The 24,107-nt window shown below is 36.8% G+C and overlaps 2 protein-coding genes across 4 annotated transcripts in view; one reads left to right on the forward strand and one right to left on the reverse strand.

Moving 5' to 3' along the window:
- The window catches only part of LOC143908206 (uncharacterized), a 66,639-nt gene extending 55,883 nt beyond the window's left edge, over positions 1-10,756 (forward strand). Inside the window, exons 3-4 of the mRNA XM_077425658.1 lie at positions 9,305-9,693; positions 9,758-10,756. Of these exons, the coding sequence (XP_077281784.1) occupies positions 9,305-9,693; positions 9,758-9,821 (453 nt within the window). The 3' untranslated portion in view covers positions 9,822-10,756. The remainder of the gene's footprint in view (positions 1-9,304; positions 9,694-9,757) is intronic.
- Positions 1-24,107, reverse strand: part of LOC143908202 (uncharacterized) — a 371,145-nt gene that overhangs the window by 14,049 nt on the left and 332,989 nt on the right. For 2 of the 3 annotated variants that reach the window (XM_077425649.1, XM_077425647.1), the window contains one exon: positions 8,621-8,674. The exons of the other annotated variant lie outside the window; for it this stretch is intronic. Coding sequence is in view for 1 of the 2 variants with exons in the window: in XM_077425647.1 (XP_077281773.1) it covers positions 8,671-8,674 (4 nt within the window). In the remaining variant the exon portion in view is untranslated. The remainder of the gene's footprint in view (positions 1-8,620; positions 8,675-24,107) is intronic. 3 annotated transcript variants of the gene reach the window in all.

Here is a 24,107-nt window from a genome sequence, read left to right on the forward strand (position 1 = left end):
AGATATAAAATAATTTTTAAAAAATATTTAAAAAAACGCCGATACAATTTATATAATTGCCAAAGAATACGTTTAAAGTGTTCGATAAATTTTATAATACTCATAACTTTTCTTCATATTGACGAAAATAATGATGAAATTGACGTAATTTTTATAATCTCGCGCTGCGCGTGTACTTGGCGCGATCGAGACACTACCGTGTCTCTTGATCAAATTTCAGTTTTTAGTAAAAATTTTTAACATAATAACAGTCTCCTGAATCTTATCCTTCTTATAATGAAGTTGTGGGGAATACCATCTTACATTTCACCGCTATTAAGTCGCAAACGAAGCTGCCATGCGGATACAAGTGGTCGACAGATGATATTGAACCAACAGATATTAATTTTGGGGATGTACGAAATATTTCCAGACCGGGGGATTCTGATCCCCAAGCGTGTAAGGGGAAGATAAGGCACGGTGTGCCTAGCTCGTAATCAATGGCTGTCGAGCAAAGTTATAATATGGATGACAAATAAATTTCCCCGCAAACTTACGGACCGCGTAATGTTTCTTGTGCAATCACGTATCGTTACTGTATTATTAACACTGCAAAATGCTTGTTCGACGTTAAAAATATACAGTACATAAGAAACTTATTAATACTCATTTATTTAAGAAAGAGAGAGAGAGAGAGAGAGAGAGAGAGAGAGAGAACAAATAAAAAATATAAATAAATTTAAAATATTTTTATTAATGTAAAAAATTGACAACTGCAAACATGAGAAAAAATTAGATTAACAGGCAATCGATATGAATAGATTAATGAACATAATATAAAAGAATTAACTTTGCATTAGAAATAGTACTTGATTGAAAAATATACCGAAGTTACAAAGAAAATGTGATATGAGATATGCAAGGGATACTTCCTAATACATATGACGCAGATGCACAACTCTGTCACAGTTAATACTTTACGAGTTTTCCGAATAAATTGGTAATTGTAATTCGATGGAGAACTGATCAAGGAAATTGTTGCGGACGTGAATGCTATTGGCACGTGGAACAAGCGTAATACGATACGCAGTACCACGTGCGTCTCTAAGGATGCAGCCATAACGATTGGGGAGCCGAAACTCCCCATAGCCTACGTTTCTAGAATGTCGATGCCTACATCTGCCAGTTATACTTGTAAGCAATATGGAAAAAAATATATATCAGCCATTTTCTCTTTAAAATCATATTAGTCGCATTTCAAAAATTTAACCGCTTAAATCTCATTAGTTACTAATATTTTTTTTTTAAATATTCTTGAAAAATTTGATATAAAAAAACTTCTAAATCTTTCGTAATCCGATACGTCGCATATGTGGTTTTTGATTAAGCTTTCGTCCCTTCTCACAACTGAGATACGGATTTTATGAGTGCAATCATTACGAACAAAATTCGAAAATCCCTACGGATGTTCTGGCAGAATGGCGTTACCGTACACCATATGCTGCCATTTTGGTGATATTTGTTGTCCGCTATGGTGTCCAGACGGCGAATAAATCTTGCGTTACCCTCTCAAAGGGGCGGTCTGATCGGAAAAAGATCGAAACTTCGAACGCACGGAAATTATGGCCGCTGATTCCATTTTAAAAATTAAAAAAAGATCGTAGCTTACTTTCTCAATAATTGGTTGTACGATAAAAATTAAAAATTAATTGCGGAACAAATATCAAATTCGTACTTGTATAATGTTTACGTTAAAAATCTCAATGAAATTACAAAATTAAAATATATCTTCTGCAATTGTATCAATATCATAATATTACGCAAACTATATTATTTATTATGTCTGATTTTTTATTTGAACATTTCGACACGCGCAGGTATTTTGACATAAACAACGTTCTTCCGACTTCTTATGAATAAGCAATAAGTACTTTCCTTCTTCGCTCTCATCTTTTATTCTTAAACGTTATATTCCTGTCGTGACCGAGCATTCTATTCCCAAGCGTTATTCCCGACTTGGATTGCCTCTACCCTCGCGGCATATCTTAGATACACTTGCCAGTCAATATTAATGTCTATATTAACGACGGTATACTTCTCTCCCGGCCTTGCGCATCGCTAATCGTGGCAGGATACGAGGAGAAAATGTTAAGTAGAAGTCATTATTATACGTAATGCAAATAAGATTCCGATAACAATTGAATAGCATTACCTAAAAGAGCAACCGTATTACGCAAACGCGTGTATATACTCTGCTTCTGATAGAATCGGTTAATTAAGTAGCCTTCATGTGTCATACACCGCATATTATATCATACCCCGCGTTATTGTCGTTGACATATATGGCATGGCACATATTACTGTCATTTTAATATGCAAGTGCGAGCCCATCCCTTCGTGTTATTCTGTAAATTAATCATCGTTTAACTAGCGCGCTCGCGAGTTCTTCCGCTGTCGGCCTTTTCCTTTAGTGTCACCTTTGTTTCTCAACCCTAACGAGAATTACGTGTTTAAGAACTGTGAAAAGAGTACAGTAAGAACGCGGCATATAAATACGCGCGGACGCGCCACGTATGATCATATTGCGCCCATTAACATGGCGAAAAGTTGCTGCCGCTACCCGGAAAGCAAGGGAGCAGCAACCACGAAGCCTTTAAGCCACGGCGCACGGAAGTTTCCCCACTGATCCTCGGTGCTAGGCGAGTTTAAGCCCTGGGATTCTGGAGTTACTGCCATCATGGCACACCATGCACCACTGCCTATAGGTATAAGTATAGCTTTCTAGCGTGCGAGCACGGAGTGTACTTGTAGCCTGAACGCCTAGCGTTTCATTCGACCTCTTTTTCTCTCTCGTTGCCTCCGCTTTCGCCCCATCCCCTGTTGCGAACCCCTTCTACAACTGTTTCCTCCCGCACCGATGCTCCCCCTACGGCTCCTCTTCTTTCTCTGTCTCTTTGTCGCGCTCTAACTTCGTCTACCTACCTCCCTTTCAGAGTGCGCTTCCATTGCTGAGTCGTGCAACCACGATCTAGTGCATCCCTATCGCGACAACGATCGTTCTCCGGACCACGATAGCTGATATTTATAGCTTTTGCGGCGCGATGTTGAAGTAGTTAAATTGCTGATATTAAATGAGAAACCCGCGAGAAATTGCTCGCTCAGGATAACGCCGCACCCGCAAGGATTTGCGGGATTTCGGGCAAGCATTCCGATAGATATTCGATAGATATATAGCGTCATTCTGTTACAGGATTATGTTAATGCCAATACCGGTATTTTCTATATTTTGAGTTATAAAAGTTACTTTGATTACAAGACACACACAGGTGTGGATAATATTAATCAAATATAGTAAATAATTGCAAAAATAAACAAATTAACTTTTTATATCGTGATGTTAACTGTTTATAACGTGGTAAATTAATAAACAAAATGGCAAAGCATTTTCTTGTTTTTTTTCTTTTAAAGAAAAACTACTTGTGAAAGAAGAGTAAGCGAAACAAAAAATCCGTTAAAAAAGCTACGTTAGTGCCGCGATGTCTAGGTTGAACCCGAGAGATCGAAGTTTCCCTCTCTCTCTTTCTTCTTCCTCATTGCCTCTATTGCCAAGAAAAAGGAAGAAGGGACGAGACCGACCTGTACGTCATGAAGCGAATTCCCGGCAGAAGCAGTCCCCTCTAAGCTTCATGCAAGGCAAATCAACTTCCAGAAAGAAAGACGATACTCCTGGATTGTGCCAGTAAAGCCTTTTACTTATATTTAAATTCGCGCATGGAGTGAGCGAACATGTTTCACCGGAGCGTCTAAAAAACGCCCGCGTGTAACTGTACACACACACACACACACTGTGCGCCCACGCATATAAATTTTTAAGTGCGCCTTTTCTTGATCAAAGTAACTGTCTAATTCTCGGCCAATTTATAACACACTTAAAGAAATTGGACCCGGAGAATTAATCATTAGACATTATAAGATTGGCTAAGTCGCGCAGAAATTTTCCGTCCAGCGCAACTTACGTAAGCGCTTGAGAAGGATTAGTAATACGGTATATATTACAGTATAAACAATGAGCGCGGTCGCTCAATTGAAATGAAATCGTGATACACTTAAACGAATTGCGTCGAGTAGATAATAAATCATTGAAAACCATAGGATTGATTTGCATATTCGACGTAGTATTACAGTACTGGCGCTTCCGACTCTGTGCGGTGGAGGGGTGAATGAAAGGGGAGGAGGGGATTCAAAGTCAGGGATGAGCATTCTCGAGATTGGCTATATTTCAGAGTAACCAAAATACAGGCATTGATTGAATGTATATGACGGAGTGCCGTAAGAGCCTGAGCGCCATTCACGATTTCACTCGCGACATTCCCGCAGTCGGGTAAATAAAGAAGTCTAATTTAGAAGATTAACGATTTAATACGAAGCGTAACAATAGAATGCAAAGATTAACTAATAAATTGTAAGAGCCGTTCACACAACACGCCTGATGAAAGCCGCGTGTGACTCGCTCAAGCCCCAAGATTTCTCCTTACTTATATAATCTGAGTCTTAGAGACAATTTTTTTCTTTCTTGATGCCCTATATCGATCGGATTACAACGGATTACAAAATGTAGAAGTGAAACATATAGGAACGTAACATTAGTTGTCAAAAAAGACTGAAGCTATTAAAGTTAATCGAAAAATTTTGCAACAGCGCATTGCGTGAACGTTTTGGTAAATACCAATTAGTACAGAATAAAATTAAGGGAAGAAAGACTAACACAGAGGGGAATCAAAAAGTACTCTTAGGCGAGCTTGTAAAACGTGAAGCAATAAACTAACATGGAATCTAATGGACTAAATGTCTGAGAGATCGATGCTATTAGACACTTATTGGATTACCTATGGTCCGGCGTACGTGTTCTTCGACAAGAAACATCCAAGGTACTAATCCAATTATAATAGCTATTGCAAAGATATTGCACTTGATATTAATCATTGCATATGAATTACGCCGGGTACATCTTCTGTTTTAAACACAATACCTGATTCAGCAATTTTATAATAAGATATTATTTAAAATAGAAAAATATATAACGCATACGTTATCGGTTATTATATTATTTAATAATATTTCTTTGTGAATTATTATTTTACTGTAATAGAAATATGATACAAACACAATCAAACGTACAAACATACAAACATACAAACATACAAACAAAAATTAAGAACTAAGCGGTATGTAATTGATTACGTAAATTGATACTTTCTAAATTTAATAGAAATAAATTCGTAAGTTATATTTTAAAATATTAGGGATAAGCCGGGTGTACGATAGTATGACGATCCAAAGAATATGGGAATAAAAGTCACGAATGCGGAAACTGCTTGCATTCACACAGCTGCTCGTAAATATAATTCTTTTGTAGTCGACTTTTTTATGCTCCTTTTTAGGTGTGTCTAGTTTGAAATCGCGTGACAACGTATATCGGAAATACGAGTGAAAGTTATGAAACAATGCAAAAAAACCTTCTCGAAAGTTTCTCGAAACCTAAGGAGAAAGATTGAGGAAAAAAATAGTTTGATTCAAAGAAGAAAGCTGAATACGCAATGATAATAAACAGTGAGGCATATGTAAATGGTATATTAAATTGTATCTCTATTCTTTATAAAACTTCCAAAAAACAATTTTACAATTAAATAATTCGCGTAAAAAACTTAACAATAATGCAGTTCGCGAAAACTATTTTCAAAGATGTTTTAACTATACATAAAAAAATTTATTTTTATAAAGGAAAAATAACCAAACACTTTTTTAGAATCATTTTGATATCAATAAAAAAGAACTGCATTTTGGAACGTGTAATAATTTTTCGTCCAGAATTGTAAATCGTACATGTAAAAAATATATTACTTCGAATAAATATAACATTTTACGCCTATATTAATTTGAATAATTCCAGACTGTCGCAGTCATACTTTCAGATAAAAAACTATGTAAATAAGTTTTCTAAAAAAGTCACAATATATAGTTAGTATGCTTTTCATTAATAACCCGATCGATTTTACCCGTTTAGTTACCAATGCGCAATAACAGATAGAAAACTATTAGTAGGAGTGACCGAGTGAGAAGAATGGCCTTTTAAAATCCTATTGACTCTTGGGTATAGTCCAATAGTGGACGGCATATATCATAGAGCACTGAAGGAAGGCTCAAGAACAGAAGACCAGTCCTTTAGCCTCGGGATTTCATTATAAAGCAAGTATACCACGCTCGTGGCGCTATTATTCACGCATCTCCACTTGCGTGGGCTAACTGTCAGACATGGTGAATTACGAAGACGCTACGACATACAAAACTGTTAACAATCGTTAATCGCGGAAATGTTCACAAATTTCAGAATAGAAGAAACGCAATTTACACGAGTCACATTTAATAGCGTAAATCGTTTTTTTGCAAACGCGCTCTGCAAGGGAAGTTCTATAAAAGCAACAAAAAATCCTTATAGTAAATAATTATACATTATATAATATATAGTAAATCCTTATCGTAAATGACTATATCGCATTTGACAACATTAGCCAGAAAAAATGAACATTAGCGGTAACAAAAGTTTTAACAATGCACAAGCTAAACGTATTCAATTTCTTATACAAAAGAACGAAATTCAATAAATAATCGAAGCAGTAGAAGCCGCGGTTGCTCCCAAAAAAGCCGGACAGGCATCACCCTCCGACGAAACCCAATTAAGAAATGTTTTGTCCAAGCAGCGAGTAGGTAGTGGGCATCGGGACAAGAAGAAGGAGAAGAAGAGCGCGACGCGCGAGCCGAATAAGAGCACGAGAAGGAATGAAGAAGGCCATGGCTGATCGAATATCCCAGCGTGAGTCCGAGGGGGATCGAAACCTCGATCGAGAATTCGAGGCATATATACTTGCTGTATAAACCGGGGGTTTCGCATAGGCGGCAGAACGGCAGCTGTTTGAGCCCAGCAAATTAGTAGCCGGCGCGTGATTGGTCTGTTGCCGCCCCGTCTATATTGCAATACCATCGTCGCTACACGGTTATACCGCGCCACGATTGTGAGGGCAAGGCAAACGCACGGTAATACCTCCTGTACGTGTGCGTTCACCTTTATCTCTCTTTCCGTCGTTTCTCTTTCCTCTAACCCCCTCCATCGCGCCTCTTAGCGCCTCGAAACCCTTCCGCGCGGCAATTTAGTCGCGATATCTTTATGCCGGGATTTACGAGCAGATAATCATCGGAGGGATGTTCCGGCATTTTTCGGTCAAATTATTATTATTTATATTGCATTGCCCCGCGGACAGAGTTCTAATGCCTCGCTAGACATTAATTAACTCGGGTCCGGCGGCCGATGTGCCTGCGAAAATAACTCTATTACTCCGGCACTCGTTCAAATTATCGCGGTGTCTGCCAAAGACGACAATCTAAGGCACGATTCAATATTCAGAATAGTCACGGGTACGTTAAATTTATTTGCATTTACCTAAAGTTTAAATATTTAAAGTTCGAACATCAACAATCTGAAGAAAACATCGTCTAATTATAGTCTAATTCAAATAAGACTACGGTCAATAAAAACAATTATATAATTTAGTTAATTCAAATAAAAGTAATATACATTTTTTGAGAAATATCGATAATAATTATTCATCGCAATGTGCGCCCTTTATCATAAATTTTATAGCGAACGTTCTTGTAAAACTGCTTTATATCTCCAAAGATATATTTTGAATCGATAATATATATCCCGGTCGCATCCGAGCTGCATATTACAGAAAAGTAAAAGATTATTCGGTATATTGCATAGAATTAAATTACTGAGATGCTTTATGGTTCCCCGCACTGTCCCAACTATCTCTTCTCGTTTTGCTCCGGGTATATATCTCTCTCTACCTACCTTCCTTCTCTTATCCCTGTCCTTCGGCTAACTTTGTGTACGTGTTTCTTTTTCCCTTCCCACCACTTGCCCGTTATCCCTTCGCCATGGTGCGCGATACTTCCCGGAATTGAGTGAAAATAAAACTCTAAGGAGTATAGCACGGAGAGAAAGAGAGATAAAGAGGAAGAGGAGGATTGTAAAGGGAATGAGGACGGAGGGAACGATCGTCACGGAACTCATGCAGCGTGAGTCGACCTAAGGCACGATCGCTGTTGCTGCTGATGCTGCCGTTGCCGGTGCTGGTGCACCGCGAGAAGCGGCGGAGTGGTATCTACCTATCTTGATGCGATACAAGCAGCCACCTTCTATGCGATATAATCCCATTGCCGATGGGATCCGACGTGTTGCGCTGTTCAACGAAACCGTGCTAAGATAGAGGCAGCCATAAATCCTCACTAGCTACTGTGGACCTAACGCCAACGAGCTAGGTTTCTTTGCCCTTATAAAGTCTAGACTACTGTCTTGATTCGCATTACGCGCCGTTTCTTTCGACGAACTACATCGAGGGAGAAGTTTATTCGATCATGTCGAGATTGGTTTGATTTCGTTGAAAGAAAATTTCGAAACTATATCAGTATTTAATCATCAGACTTTCTTATGGCTAACAATTATAAAGTCAGATCATATTTTTCGTAGCATATACCTAATTTCAATAAAAATACGGAAACGTTAATTTAAGTATTTACTTACTCAAGATGTGATCGCGCATATCGGCTTGATTGTGCGAATAAATCGAATGCCTACCTGCAACAACGTAAAAAAAGTTTCGGTAAGGAATACACGTAAAATGTTCATGTTATAGATAAGAAGTATAATTTATATTATTATAATTTAAACTGCAATAAAAAATAAATTATCAAGATATCCAGAAACAGTCTGTTATTAAACGTTCATTAGTAAAGTTTTCAATCTACTTATGTTATTTAAGCGATCGTTAAGATTAATGAGACATGTATAGAGTAGAGCAGAATAAATTATCCATTCTGATCAGATATGTTCGTTACGCGTTCAGCGCATAGCTTCATCGCAGTAGCCTGGTTACGCGTCGTTAACGATGAAAAGATAAAAGACGAAAACCGCACAAGCCACTGCTGATCATGATTTCTATTTGTAACTATCTATTACTACTCTGCTACTGGTGTTTAAAACAAAGTTGCGTCAAATATATATTATATATATATATATATTCCCCGTAAAAATATAATAATAATTATATTTCTACACAAACGCATAGAAATTACTTTTCAGAATGATAAGTTTCGTGCTTTAGTTATCACTCTTTTTTGTATACACCCATATAATGATGCAACTGCTATTACGTTTCGCTAAAAAGGAAAAAACAACGAATGATGTTGGTAAAATTAACCGTTTCAGTTTCAGGAAAACCCATTCCAGGTTGATCGGCATCGAGCAATTTCGGGGAGGGAACTTGGGACCGCGCAGGACAGCGTTGCGCAGCAGGAGGGAGAAGAAGGGGTGGAATACGGCCTTTCGAAAACCTGGTATTCTGGTCCCTTGCTGGAAAAAGTGGTAGGTTGGGCCTGTTTGGTCGCCATCTCCGCCGGCGTCACATCACGTACCGCGGCGGGGCTTCCAATGGCGGGCCCGCGGTATAACGAACCGTCAGCGTGCCGGCGAGAAAAAGTTGGACGATGCCTCTCGCGTACCATCGTACCGCCGATTCTAGCTCACGGGAACGAAGAAGGGCCAGAAGAAAAGCGGAGAACGAATAGAATGAAGAGGAGCGAGAGCGCGTTACGATGGTAAGTGAAGGCAAGAGCAAAAGAGTAAAAGCAGAGACCAGACCCTCATTGGAGCGGCTTTCAGCTTTCGTTCCTGGCCGCATTCACCTGAGGGGAGGCCCCAAGACGGGCTAATGGGACGCAATTAAACGATTCGTATCAAAGAGGACCGCCGATCGCGCTCACGGGAATGTCGCGAACTAGATGGCGACGGGAGCATGCTTGAGGATCCAGTTGATTCGCTCCCCTGGCCGAGTCTAGAAAAATCTCGGCCACGTCCAATTCCATCTCATTAGTGGAGACGGCCGCTGATTCTTGTCTCTCTTGTGGTCTTAGCGCAAGAAAAGGAAGCCTTCGGAAGCCATGTATGGAACCGGTCTCCCTTCTGTCTCCCTATCTATACACTTCTATATACCCCGCAATAATATACCGGGTGTCGCCCGTGTCCTCGTATTTCTTCTCGCGATACGGACAGCTGTGAAAATCTAACATTCTTGTACGCGGACTGCACTAGAAAACAGGATACGAAGTAAAGGATGAGAAGACATTGACCTTAAGCCGCCAAGCTTCGCATTAAGATTCCAAAATGACGCCGAGTTTTCTATTCACCTCTGATACTCAGGAATAAATCTCTATCTCTCTTGATACCTAACCACTAATTTAATTATACAGCTTAATTTTATAGTTCCGCTTTCGTTTCGCTCATTGATCGACTCTTCGAAAAGGTAAACATCGCAACAAGTCTTTAATATTTTAATTTTCAGAGTAATTGCCATAAAGCTTACGAGCTAAATGATTCAAATTCTATCCACGCTTTTTGTTCAATGTTTATCATGGAATAAACAGTATTAGCGATAAAAAATATTCACGTCTATTCTTTAAACAGAACACCCCGTACACCTGGCCACGCTTATATTATTCCGTATGCGCATACATTGTACACTTATATGTATATTGTAGCCCATACCTGCATGCACCATGCACCATGCACATGCATGCGCCGCAAAACAAAGCGAGCTCGTTAAGAAGTGCATCGCAACGACTGCACTCTTTGCTCCCCGGTACATCCTATTGCCGGGTCGATCTGCGGTTCCGATTTGCTCAACTTAGTTGGGTTTGCCTGTTTGAATGTTTTTTCGCAAATAAGTATAAAATTACATTTAAACACACTTTGACTCCGCACGTAATTACATGGTATCATCCAGGAAAGGATAATTGCTTTAAATAATCAATGTTCAAAAAAGCTCTCTTATTTCTTTCTTTATCGTAAAATGGTATACCGTACTGCAAAATAGATTGCATAAGCGATATTTTTAATCAATAAGACTTGTATAAAGTATATATTTTCAAATAAAGAATGTTGTCTTCTTAATTCTTTGTATGTTTGCATTTTTCGCAATAAAAATAAATAAGTATGTTTATATAAACACACAGTAATGCTAGTTCACAAAATAAATAATAAATTTACAAAAAACATAATAAAAATTTAAATTTTCTAAGTATAGAAATACAGGAACTATATAGAAAATAATTTCTAAGCCTCATAATTGTATATTTAATCACACGAGTGTATTTGTAATGCATGTATGTGTAATTTTCAATAGATAAAAAATTATATATATGATTTCAAGATATTTACTTTTCTATAGTAATAAGGTAAGAGATTAGAGAGAATCTATTACTCTTTAATGGCAGAAATAAATTGGATTTATCGATTATAAATTTACGATCTGAGACGCGATGCACGAAAATGTTGAAGAACGAGAGACCGGTAGTCTTATAAGGTCGAGATAAAATCCGAACGTTGAAATATTACCTTATTAATGCCGACTACTTTATTAACGTCAAGTGTTCACGCGCGTGCACAGTTGATCAAGGTGGTAATCGGTATCCCCCAATAAAATTATTTTCGCTCCACGAAACGTTGGCGAAGACCGCTTTACTTGTCGATAAAGAGCGGATTCTTCATAAGCCCGGCTAACCACATAACTTTCGTGCTGGCAGACAAGTAGAATAAAAGAAAATATAGGAGGTGATCGGCCTTTCCTCGAGGTAGAGTCATGCGAGCGGGGCTTGTAGACCTGGTTGTGAAGAAAAAGAGGAGAAGGGCGAGAGAGAAAGAGAAAAGGATCAAACGGGCTTAAGGTAAAGAGCGTGTAAGAAAGAGAAGGAACGGAACGAGAGAGAAAACAGAAAGAGAGAAAGAGAGAAAGCTTCGAGAGGGAACCAACCGGGCAGACATAGCTCTCGAGTTTGCACGACGAGTTTATGCGATTTTTACACTCGATCTGATTTTTTGGCGGCGCCCCTCGCTCTCGTAAGACAGATATATGTCCCATGGCCATACAAGAGCCGCGCGTATAAAGACATCGAAGCGAAGCCAACGAGAATTTCTCATCCCATCCCCTTCGCGTTTCTCTTCTCCCCTTGTCGGCCTCCTCCTTCTCGATTCTCGTTGCCCCATCATCCCGTTTGCCACCATACTTGGTATACCCTTCTTTTCTACCAACCGCTTCCTTTCACCTCCTCCTTTTTCACCTCCTTCTACTCCGGGCCCAAGATGGGATACAAGAAGACGAAGAATCGAAGGGCCTCGCCCATAACCGGTTCGGTCTTTCTCTCGTCATCGCGTACTTTCCGACTCCCTCACGACTAACCGCTGATCTAACATGCTGACCTGCTCTATATAGACTATAGATTATCTGCTTCTCGGTCAATTGCATGTATTATTCCACATTTACTAAAACGTTGGTGATAACGCACGCGAAAAATGACGATCGGTTGCTTTATTATGTCTATTCTATATGTTTACGAATGTTCTGAATCTTAGAAGAAATCGTAATCTGCGTATATTATGATAAATTGCGAACAATAATATATGTATGTAGTTGTATATTTCGTTTTGATACGAAAGAATTACATTTCTGTATATAAAATTATGCTTCGAGCTACACGATAAGGAAATAACTACGGATTAAATAAATGTAATTAGTTTTACGTTAGTATGAAAATAAAGATACAAAAACGAAAAATATTAAATTGCCGAAAAACGACAAATGTCTAAAGATATTTTACCATGAGTTTCTGCTTCTATGTTATATAATTCACAATTTTTAAACATGTTGCGCAAAAATTATCTTAAATAAATAAACCGGTTCCAAATGGAATATTTCAACTATATTTATTTTATTGTTATCTTCTCAATTATATACTTTATATACGTTTCATATTAAAATATAGTCTATAAAATTATATTTGAGAAATGGCATATTTTCATAATCTTACAGGCAAACAACAAACGCGTGGAAAGAAGTAAAATTGGTAAGATCTCTCGATAACTAAGAAAAAGAAAAGACTACAGGCAGAAAGAGAGCACAAGTACTTATGCAGGTAAGTACAACGCGTATTATGGACCGACCTTCCCGCATACATAACTAACGACAAGTAAGAGTGCAAAAGCAAAGCCAAAGAGTTAAAAAGAAGAAGCGCATAGAACAGCGTCCACTCATCACGCGGCGTGTAGCCGGCTTTTACATAAGTGACCATGCCGCTTGGCGGTGAGAGCGAACGAACGCTTTTACAACTCAATGCTGGATACCGAAGACTTCTCGCGGCTCTCCTTCTTTCTTTCTCTCTTCTTCTTCTTCTTCTTTCACTCTTGTGTCATGTACCTTGCTCTAACTTGAAAAAATTATTTGCGTAAATATACGCACAGATATTATAACTACTCTTTTCCCTGCCTGATATTTTGTCCGAGAGAGATATTAGTATAATTATAAAGTGTAATAAATATATAAAGTAAGATATACAATCCGATTAAGTTGAAAATTCAATAAACCGTATCACATCGAAGAATAAACAATTTCAATCGATCAGAAAGCTAGTGAGTTAAAAAAATTCAATTTGCTCGGAAACCCGAGAAAATATAAGAGGGTGAAAAAATCAATAGTCCGCCGGAACAATATTATCTTGGTAGGTTCTTTAAATAGATTTCGAAAGATATTCTAACCCTAAAAAGAAAAGATCGGAAACTCTTATCTCTCCCTGCATCCCTCTTATCCATTATACGTTTGCCTCGCTCTATCGATCCTTCTTCTCCCGCCTAGCGAGTTCCAGATAACTTTTCTTGTTTAAGATAGTACGTTGTGATAATAAAGCATTGTGCGAACAGATTTAGTTTTTAATTAAGTATAGAGATTTATATTTATTGAGTAACATGTACGAATGTATCATTGTAAAGAGTTCTTTAATTACAAACCAAGGTTAAAATTAGTTTCAAATTTTTTTTAAATTCAGTTACGATTCTGAACTTTCAAGTTTCGATAACGTGTTTAACGAAAATAGCAAAATAAACAGATCTTACATAAGAATGAAATATGATGGCTATATAAAACGTCTATGTTTAAATATTTTTAAATTAATTTTGAATTAAATTATTTTTGAATTAATTTTACAAGAAAATCAAAACAGTAATTTTTAAACAATTAGTTTGTCAAGTTTGCATAGTATAAATAATTTCATAAAGGGCCGGGCTAACGAACAAAGCTCGTTCTTAGTGTTCATAATTATATATTACAATAAATGAACTGAAACACAGCTATCATTGGAACATTCTTCCCTCCCCGGAATTAAATCGACGCGATTTAATTATTTTAAAATTTTGTTCGCTAGCCTCTTTATGAAATTTATAAGTAATTTTTAAGTTATATGCGATAGAATAAAGATGCTTTTGCGCACGCTAAGCTTTAGAGTTATAGCGCGACCCGTATATCGGATAACGAGGTAAGATAATTCCGCCATTTATGCAAAAACATGCAAATTTTTATCGCTGAAATAAATTTTATTCTATTTCAATTATTTTTTCGCATTCGCTTCAAGAATCTCTCAATTAATCACGACATTTTTTCTCAGTACAACTCCCAATCTAAATGAATAAATATAGCCATGAGAGAAAGAAAGTCACGCTAATTACATATATACGTAATACATACATATTTATCGGAGTCGACGAAGTGTTCTGGATTTAAGATGAGAATGCTTCGCACATATGAAATTAATTATTTATAAATAAGACACGGAAGTTCGTGAGACTTTCCAGATAAATTGAGACGTGCCGAGATGATCCACATATGGAACTACTTTACGCGTCACGTCGTTTAAAGCAAATAAAATCTGTCTTCTATTGTACTATTTTCTATTGTATTATACTATTGTACTATCTTCTATTGTACTTGTCAGGAAAAAAAATCAACACATTTTCACGAATCACCATAAAATATCATAATGTCTACATGGTGCTACTCCGATTTGTATCGATTGCGAATAAAAAAAATCATCGTAAAATAAAGAATAAAAATGCGTCCAAACGTCAAGTTGCACATTCTAATTTTGTTTAACGAAAATTCCGAGACCCGACTCGCTTAGTTATTCGCGCAGTGTTGAGCCTATATCATATTCAAGAGGGGAAACGATTAAATATTGCGTAAGCACAGTCCGACCGCTGTGTGTGTGTTTACCTCGATTCCGCGTGTCCAAATAAAACGGGTTTTCATTTACATTAAGAAATTTAAGAAAGCGCGACGATAACCACGCAATTAAAATGCTGGAGCACGTACACAAATTGTGGACATAATCCGCGGAAGAAAAAGTTAATGGTTGTTGTACTATATGAGATTACGTATGAAATGCAAATCGCGAAATTATAATTTTTGCCATGAGTACGTCTGCTATAAGCTTTTACGCGCCCGCGCAATAGCTAATGCATAATAAAACCGTTTAAAATAATTTCAATTGCTCCGTGTCGCGCTACGAAAACATTGAATTACGTTCAACACCTTTTCCGCTAAATCGAGCTCCGAGGAGCCAATCGTATTCCACGCTACTAATTAAGCGGTTTATTCGATCTTGATCTAAGTTTCGTCAACAATACATCTTCCGTTTCGCACTAATACGGAGCACACGCTCCGTACTTACACATGCTCGCGCGCGCGCGCACGAATACATATGTAGGTGTCAACTGTCTGGTAAGATGGCTACAGCTGTTGCGCTTCAATCGAAAAGATTTGCACGATAATAAATCGATGACTTACATACCTTTGTCGGTGTTCAGTCGGTGACATCGCGAACGAGCCGACGGTCGTCCGAAATCACCGCGGGAAACAGAGCGAGAAAATTAACACAGTTGGAGCCGCGAGAGACAAGTTTCGTACAGCGACCCGACGGCCATATTGGACGGCCCTCGCCACTCCCCGTCGACGTGGTTGTCATCGCCGGCGACCGGTCGAGCCGCGCGAGCGACCGCGATGCCGCCTATCGGCGGTCCGCGGTTTCCATCGCATCGACCAAGCTCCATCACGGTGGACTGTGGAGCCCATGGAGCCGCCGCCGCCACGCTCCTATCCCGCGGCACTCTCCCGCGGGCTGGACGAGTCGCCATATTGGCGTGGTGGGACATGCGCAGATTGGGCGGCTGGTCCGGGCCAAGCGTCCGACGGATTACGCCTACGTCACGTGTCAATCATTCTGATACGTTTAAAATCTCGTTACAAAAGAATGTCGACAGTGCTCTTGCAATACGGTGTGATCGCACGCGCGGAAAAAGGTATTTATACACATAAAACATATATCCAGACGCTATCGCGTCGTGGTTGAAGACGCCGTGACGTAGTGAGAGCGAGACAGAGAGACCTAGGAGCGTGCGTGACTCCGAAAGTGTTGTGTCTGCACAGTGATCTGCTTGATAAATTCCCTCGCAATAATTTCCCTGCACGCGACTTCATTCAACCAACTGTACGTGAGATCTTATGTACTTGCTTTGATATCAGCAGAAATTATTTCTGATATGTGCGTCTGTCTCCGCAAATGGTTCTTACACGTGTGACATTACGCCTGCGTCATTGAGACGTATATATACACGCACATAACGAGCAGGATATGTGTGACGTGGTAATCTCTGAAATTTCGTATTACAAGCTGTAGCAGTTACTTTCATATCAGCAGATCAGTCGCGAGATTATTCAGACCGAAAAAGGAATCGCAAAGAGAGAAAAAGAAATAAAAATAAATCTCATTAACGTGTTAGCGTAACTTCTATGAGAGAGAACGCTAGATTTAAATGATAAATACATTTGTGATAAGGATATCTATAATAATATTTTTAACGCATATGTAACATTTGAATATAATAAACTTAATATTGGTAACAATTTAATATACATATGCATATGATAAGAATAATCATAAACAAATAAGAATAATTTATTTTAATAAAATTTAAATACTACTTGAAAAAAAATACTATTATATAGAAGAAATATAATACAAATAAAAAAGCGTAATAATACTTTCATCGAATGTACATATAATCTTCACACAAAAATTTATTATATTCATAACTGACGCAAAAAATTGGCACATATTTTTCTAACATAAAAAAATTGTAATGTATAAATATGTGCACGAATGTATATGTATACACGTGCAGGTGCGTGTGTGTGTTTTGTGTAATAAGTATAAAGAAAGAAAATTATGGCTATACATTTTCTCTATTTTATTCGTCTGATTGTTATCGATGTAACACTATAATGTTAACAAGAGAAGTTTGACGTGCCTTGAATCTATCTATATAAACGTATAATACACACTTTGAATTCCAAGAAGAAACCGTAGTTTCTGCTAAGCTGACATTCCATTAAGTATGCGTGAGATGCATTGCGTAAGATTATTTGCGGACTCGAGTAAGCGGATTTCTACAAATAAATATTCTCATACAGTGGCAATGTTTTTCAACAACAATTCGATATAAATATCTCCATGAAACAATCTGATATAGTAATTAATTTTTCTAAAACATTGAATACGTCCATTCAACATCTTAATGCGCGCATACTTAAATTAATAATTAAGTTATAAGATCTTAACATTATAGCTTGAACATTTAAGTCAAAGGTTATCATTTGAAACCTTATATAAATCTTAGCTCTTAAAAAATTAATAAGCGATTATTTCTCGTAGAAAATATTCCGCAAGATAAATTAAAACTTTGACGTTTCGTAAATTTCTTTGAAATTTTCTATAAAAGCTAAACTAATGTCTTTCGAATATTTGATGGAATAATTCAAAGTTATCCCCAAGAATGGATATGTTAGGTCCATGTCGGAGCATGTAGAGCGAAAATTCGAGCGCACCTGACTCGTCTTCGGAAACAACGGTTATGGCCTCACCGCGAACGGAACCCACCGGATAGTTTCGCGGGCGGAGCTAATTTACGTGAAGTCGGGCAATAAACATCGCGTCTCTCACTAGAGAATACCGCCGAACGCGCGTGCATATACACGTATACGTACCGGCCTATGTGAGGGAGCGAGAGAGAAAAGCGTCGAAGTGCGTTCGTGTGTATGAACGAAAACCATACGCACGTAGAGCGCAACAGTAGTCGTAGCGCTGGTTAATTAGGGTTTAAGTTTATGAGGTGCAGGGCGCACGCCCCCACCCCCTCTCCCCTACCTGCCCCATCTCTCTCCTCAGCCTCTCTCCCTCTCCGGATCCGCCGCAACCCCAACGTCTACCCATCCCCTACGCACTAACGGCAAACCACCACCAGCAACAGTATAGCGCGTCGCCCTTTGCATTTATCTGTATATATTCACTGGCGCACAATCGCGCGCATATACATGTATGTACGTCTGGGATATCAAACTTCACACGCGAGAGCAATAATAAATGTTGGACGTTCGCAGCTTTGCAGGTTTATCGCTGTTACCGCAGATTTACGTGGATTCACAATGAAAAAAGGATGAACGTTGGATGTATAGAGCAATGAAAAGATGGTGATTACAGTTTCCGCTCGCTTCCAACGGCACACGAAATGAAAAACCCGATACTCGCTGTTGTTCGAACCGCACTCGTCGTCTGTTGCGAATATCTGGATATTATAATGCGATAAAGTTTCCCGCCCGAGTAGATAATTGTATTTCGAATACAAAGTACAAGTTGAAATCGAGATTGATTATATTTTGTTGCTGACAATAAGATCAAAGAAGACGTTCTTATCTTATATATTTATTAGTTAAATTTATGGCACTTTATATTTTATATATTTATATATATTCTGCCACAAAATTGAAGAATTATTCATGAAACTAATAAAATTGCTTATAACATATTGTTAATTATTTGTTAAACTTTTGTATGGGAATATAATGATCGCTTGTAAGATTTTTATCGTCGTCATATTTCAACAAATTTTATATGTAGGTATATATATGTATAAATCAGAGTTAACTGAAAATGATTTTGCTGTATAATTGCCGTCTATCAAATTTATACTAACGTTTTTATATAAAGGTTAAACAAGTACCTATATTATATAAACGTGTTTGGAGATGATAAATAAGCATCGGATGTTTGTACGAAAAATTTCCCCACTTCCACTAATAATAGAATCTCCAATAATAGTAAGATTTCAATAATTAGGTAATAACTAAAAATACATATATTCTTTCGTTGATATATTACATATAGTTTATCTTCGCAAAATTTATATATAGGCTAAATTCCTTGAAAGCAAAAATAAATAAACTTTGATAATTATATATAGTGCTGGAACATTGTTGGAACGCAGCTGACCATATCGACAAGCTGTTCCATTCGAAGTTCGCTAGTCGGGAGACGTATTTCGATTTCAAGACGCTGACCTCAGGAAATCTTTCCATTTTTCTTTTCTCTTCCAATTCCTACTCCTTCTTACTTCTGTTAAGTTAGAACTCCATTTTCAGAATTTTTATATAATTGGTAGAGTTCTCTGGCTTCTCCTCAAAAGAATTCTTTATATGTTTCATCAGAAAGAATTCCAACGATTAAATGTAAAAAAAAAAAACGAATATTCAGAGATATGATTTATTAACTTAAAACATTTTTAAAAATCGACTTTAATCATAACACGTTGAAATAAAACATTTTTGTCGCTATCCAAAATTTTCAAGGAAATATCCGATTTTTGAAAAAATCTTCAACCTTTAATCAATAAGAAGTTAAAAAATTTCCATCAGAAAATTGAAAACTCATCAAAATATTTTTATTTTTAAGTAGGTTACTTTGAAATAATTCTAATCAGTAGTTCTAAATTTTTTTGTGATTCGTTCATATTACTGAAATATAGTAGCTATGTATAAACTAAAATTGTATCTTTTCTGCTCTCTCTCTCTCTCTCTCTCTCTCTTTCTCTCTCTCCAGTTAAACCCTTAAATTAAATTGTAATACTCATATACCAATCATATTAACATATCTTTATTAGAGATTAATATACATATATTATATATATATATATATATATATATATATATATTATATAACACATAGCTACAATTAGTTTTCGACAGATATAATTAACATCACGTGCCAAAACCTACGCGCACAGCAAAATATTTCTTCGCAAATGGCTAATCACTCAACCGCTCGAATTAGAGCTTTTTATTTTTTGAGTTTAAAGGTAATAGATCGTTATTTGGTTGGAAATAGCGGTTCTGCGAAACACCATCGTATTAACCACCCATTGTTTTACTTAAAAAGACGTGATGCATGGGATAGCTATGTCGCCAGGTCAGAATCGCCATAAAGAATGCGGACTTGCTCACGTATCCCCTTATCAATCTTTCTTAACCTAAGCTCGCGTGCTATGAATTAACGCTATATCAGGGAGAGATCTCCTGTCGCAGGTTGGCCTCATGCGAAACGTTGCTTTGCGTGTTGCTATACTACCACAAACGGACAAGAAGTAACGGAAGATAAGACCGTAGTTCTGAGAGGAGACTGAGTTCTAAGGGATGTAATATGCTTGGTTTTCAAATATGTCCGATGATACAAACGAATCCAGCCGGAAAAAACTCTGAGCGGTCAGTCCTCTTTCTCATGACGGTCGCGATATTGTCCAACTACAGTTGCGATGTCAAGTGTACATGTACCACGCTGATACATACACTTGCATATACTCATAGCGCGTGAACAGAATACATAAAAATTGTCATAATAAATCTAGCCAAGTCGTCTATTCTCCAGTAAACTTCCTCGTAAGACACTATATATGTTAGATAAGTATCAAAATCCTGTTCTTTCCTTTTTTAAGATCGTTAGCAGGATCGTTAACGAGAATAAGATGAGAAACTTTTTTGCCTGATTATTTTATATTTATATTTTAATTTGCCTAACATTTTAGCACACAACTCAATTAATATTCTCGTCATCTTAAGCACGTCTTCTGCAATCATAAGGTGCGATATTAATATTGTAAAATAAGAATATCATAATTTACAAAAAATGCATTTTTCAAGAACTGTTTATTGTTATCATTTAATGTTAATATATATTTTTGTAAATTAATAATGAGAAAGAATATATTTAATTATTTGAGATATCTTTCATATTATATTTTTCGGAGTAAACAACTTTGGTTCGGTATACGAGAAAATGAGCGGGCATGCAACACTATATAGAACGATGCTTCACTTATTAGGCATCCCAGAAGAGTAAAAAGGAAGATTGGAGATATATGTGTACATGCCTGTGGTACATAATATATATCCGACAACGTCGTACGGCGTAATTAAATCATTCCGACGGTTTTGCAATTAAACTCGATTATTTGCTCGTCGCTAGCTCGTCCCACACCGGCCGCGATTTAACTCTTTCAAGCCCCGTGTACGTCCACCCTTTGGCACGCTTCATATATATACTCACGAAGCGAAATAATCCTTGCGCTTGATTATATTGGGGGGTGATTTTGAAACACGTTCTTAGAAAGTTTAATTGTCTGGAGTTATATATACGTATATATAGTTAATTAGAAACATTTTCATTTATACCAATTAACTCAATTTTCTTTCTTGGTATTTATTCAAAGTGTATCAGTTAAATAATATTTTATTTTGATAAATTAAATATGATGTTAATTTCAATTTATAGTGTATTTGCATTAACAAAAAATTATATAGATCTACAGGTTTAAGCTAAATCAAAGCTTAAACAATACAGGTATCTTCAATTCTGTAATTATTACTTTATATGTTAAATGTTGTAATTCCTATATATTATTAGTTCTTCTTAGGTAGCGAGATGCGCGTTCTAAAATGAATAACTTAAAAGGTAAAATTAAGATAGCTGTTGTTACATTGTGTTTATAAAATGTAGTTTTTACAAATAATAAAATAATAGCAATTTAATTAAAATGTTATAATTGTTTAGCAAGTGTTTTGGCTCTTAATTAATTGTTTTTAATGTATTAAAAGTTGGTAATGTGTGTGTATTTCACAAGAAAGGTAAAATTTTAAATAAAAATAGACTCGCAATTTTCAAACATGATCCAACACAATAAGAACATAATATCCGAAAAGTAATAAAATATATGCTGACCTTTCCGAAACTTTCTCCACACTAAATCGTATTTTTTTGTACAAAAAAATAGCGGAGTCTATCCTTAATAAGAGGAACGCAACTTTCACTCGAGAAATAACTGTTTCGTTTTTTATGAGTTTTTAGAAAAAAAAACTGCAGGTTCTGTCTTGGCCGGAGAAAGTATTGAAAATTCTAAGATCATAAAAAAGTAACGGTTGGACGTTTTTTTGTCTGCTCACCCCAAGTGAAATCTTCTTTCAGGTAAAAACATATATATTAGGCGTTATCGAAGTTTCACATGTATTGTTAAGAAAAAAATGCTTTTCTTTCGCTACATGTATTTTCTGTCATTTACAAAATATTTCTTGTATAAAATCTTTACAAAATGAATTTATTCCATCCTTTGAACACAAGGAAGTAAATTTACGAGATATACATACATTACATAAGTGTTCAAATTATACGTCACATAAATCTTATAAAAATAATGGAAATGTCACTAATAAATTATATAGGTATACCTGCGCCAGCGTTCTTATCTATTAGTAATACGATCGTCGCGCGGAGACAGATAATTAAATCTGCGACTTAGTTTGCACTATTCCATTCTGCCCTGTCTTCCTATATTTTGTTCCAACAGCATATCTCCCTTACTCCGTTTTGCGGAGTCGAGAGAGCAAAACGGAGGATGCGACAATATCCGGCACCCCGGCGTCCGACAACTGATAACGCCAAGGGATGTTTATGTGTGTGTTCATAATATACGCTCGCGCGTTTGGATACTGAATCTAATACAGAAATACCGAATTTTCTATCGACACAATGAGTGTTAAAAATATCCGGACTCTTCTCTACGTGATTGACTATATAACTTATTTCATTCTGATTATTAACAAATTTTTGTTATATAAATAATCTATATGCTATATTCTTATAGATTTTTAAAATAGGTAATATTTCTCTAATATTTCATACAAATAAAACTGACAATGAGATAAATATGAGTTCTGTTATAAATATTTATAATTATTTGTCAAATGGAAATTATATGTTATAAAAACTTAGATAAATAGGAAATTAAGAAGATTATTGATGAGCACAGACTTCAAACTTTATACACATTATTTGAAAGTAATATAACATAGTTCAACACGATTTTCGCGATTGAAGCAAACTTGACAATAATTCTGGCTAAGCAAATTTTATCGATGCCGAATAAATCAAGCCGCAAAAAGGGAAGTACTTTCCTGCCAACTCAATGGCTTTCGTATCTATATGTAAATAAAGTAGAAAGAGCTGGTGTGCGGGGAAAAGAAGAGGCGGCTATTTCTCTCCACGGAACGTCGCGTAATTTACGTGAGGACTGAAGATAGCGAAGGGACTTAATTCACGTGCCACGAAAAATAGGATGGTCCCCTGTGAGATTGAAACAGCATTCGCTACTCTTAATTTTCTCGATCGTATTATAAAATTAGCGACCGTGAATCACGCTATATTTTTGTACTAAATTTCGATTGCTGTAGGAAAGGTGTAAGATATGCAGTATGATTTTATAAAGGTTTAGAGTGATCATGGTAATGTTTCTTCGGGGGAGAAGAAAAGTAAATCATTCTTGTGTGTTACGAATAATTCTAATTAATAAAGTGTCAAATTGTCTCTCGAAAAATATCGCGTTTCGTGCGATTCGGAAGATTTTTTGTATTTTTAATCTATCTCGTACGTGATTTTAATGTTCCTTATGCGTATTAGAATTGAGAAACAAATAATGATAACTCTTGACATGACTTTAAAAGAAATAGCGGCTCTCCTTTTGTGCATCGTACGGCATGCAAATCAACCATTTTTCGCAATACAAGAATACGTAATGTATTCCTGACTTCCTCGGTTCTTGAAGGATCATAACATATCTCTATCGACTGAAATAATAGTTCGCTACGACTGCCACACCCAGTATTGTGTACACAAATACTTATGTGCCCGTCGCCGTATGCGCGCTTGCTTTGGTATTTTACGTGTAGGGAATACCAATAACGTATACAGCACCATCG

The sequence above is a fragment of the Temnothorax americanus genome, unplaced genomic scaffold (assembly GCF_048541705.1).
Source record: "Temnothorax americanus isolate GAGA-0224 unplaced genomic scaffold, ASM4854170v1 Scaffold9, whole genome shotgun sequence".
NCBI lineage: Eukaryota > Metazoa > Arthropoda > Insecta > Hymenoptera > Formicidae > Temnothorax > Temnothorax americanus.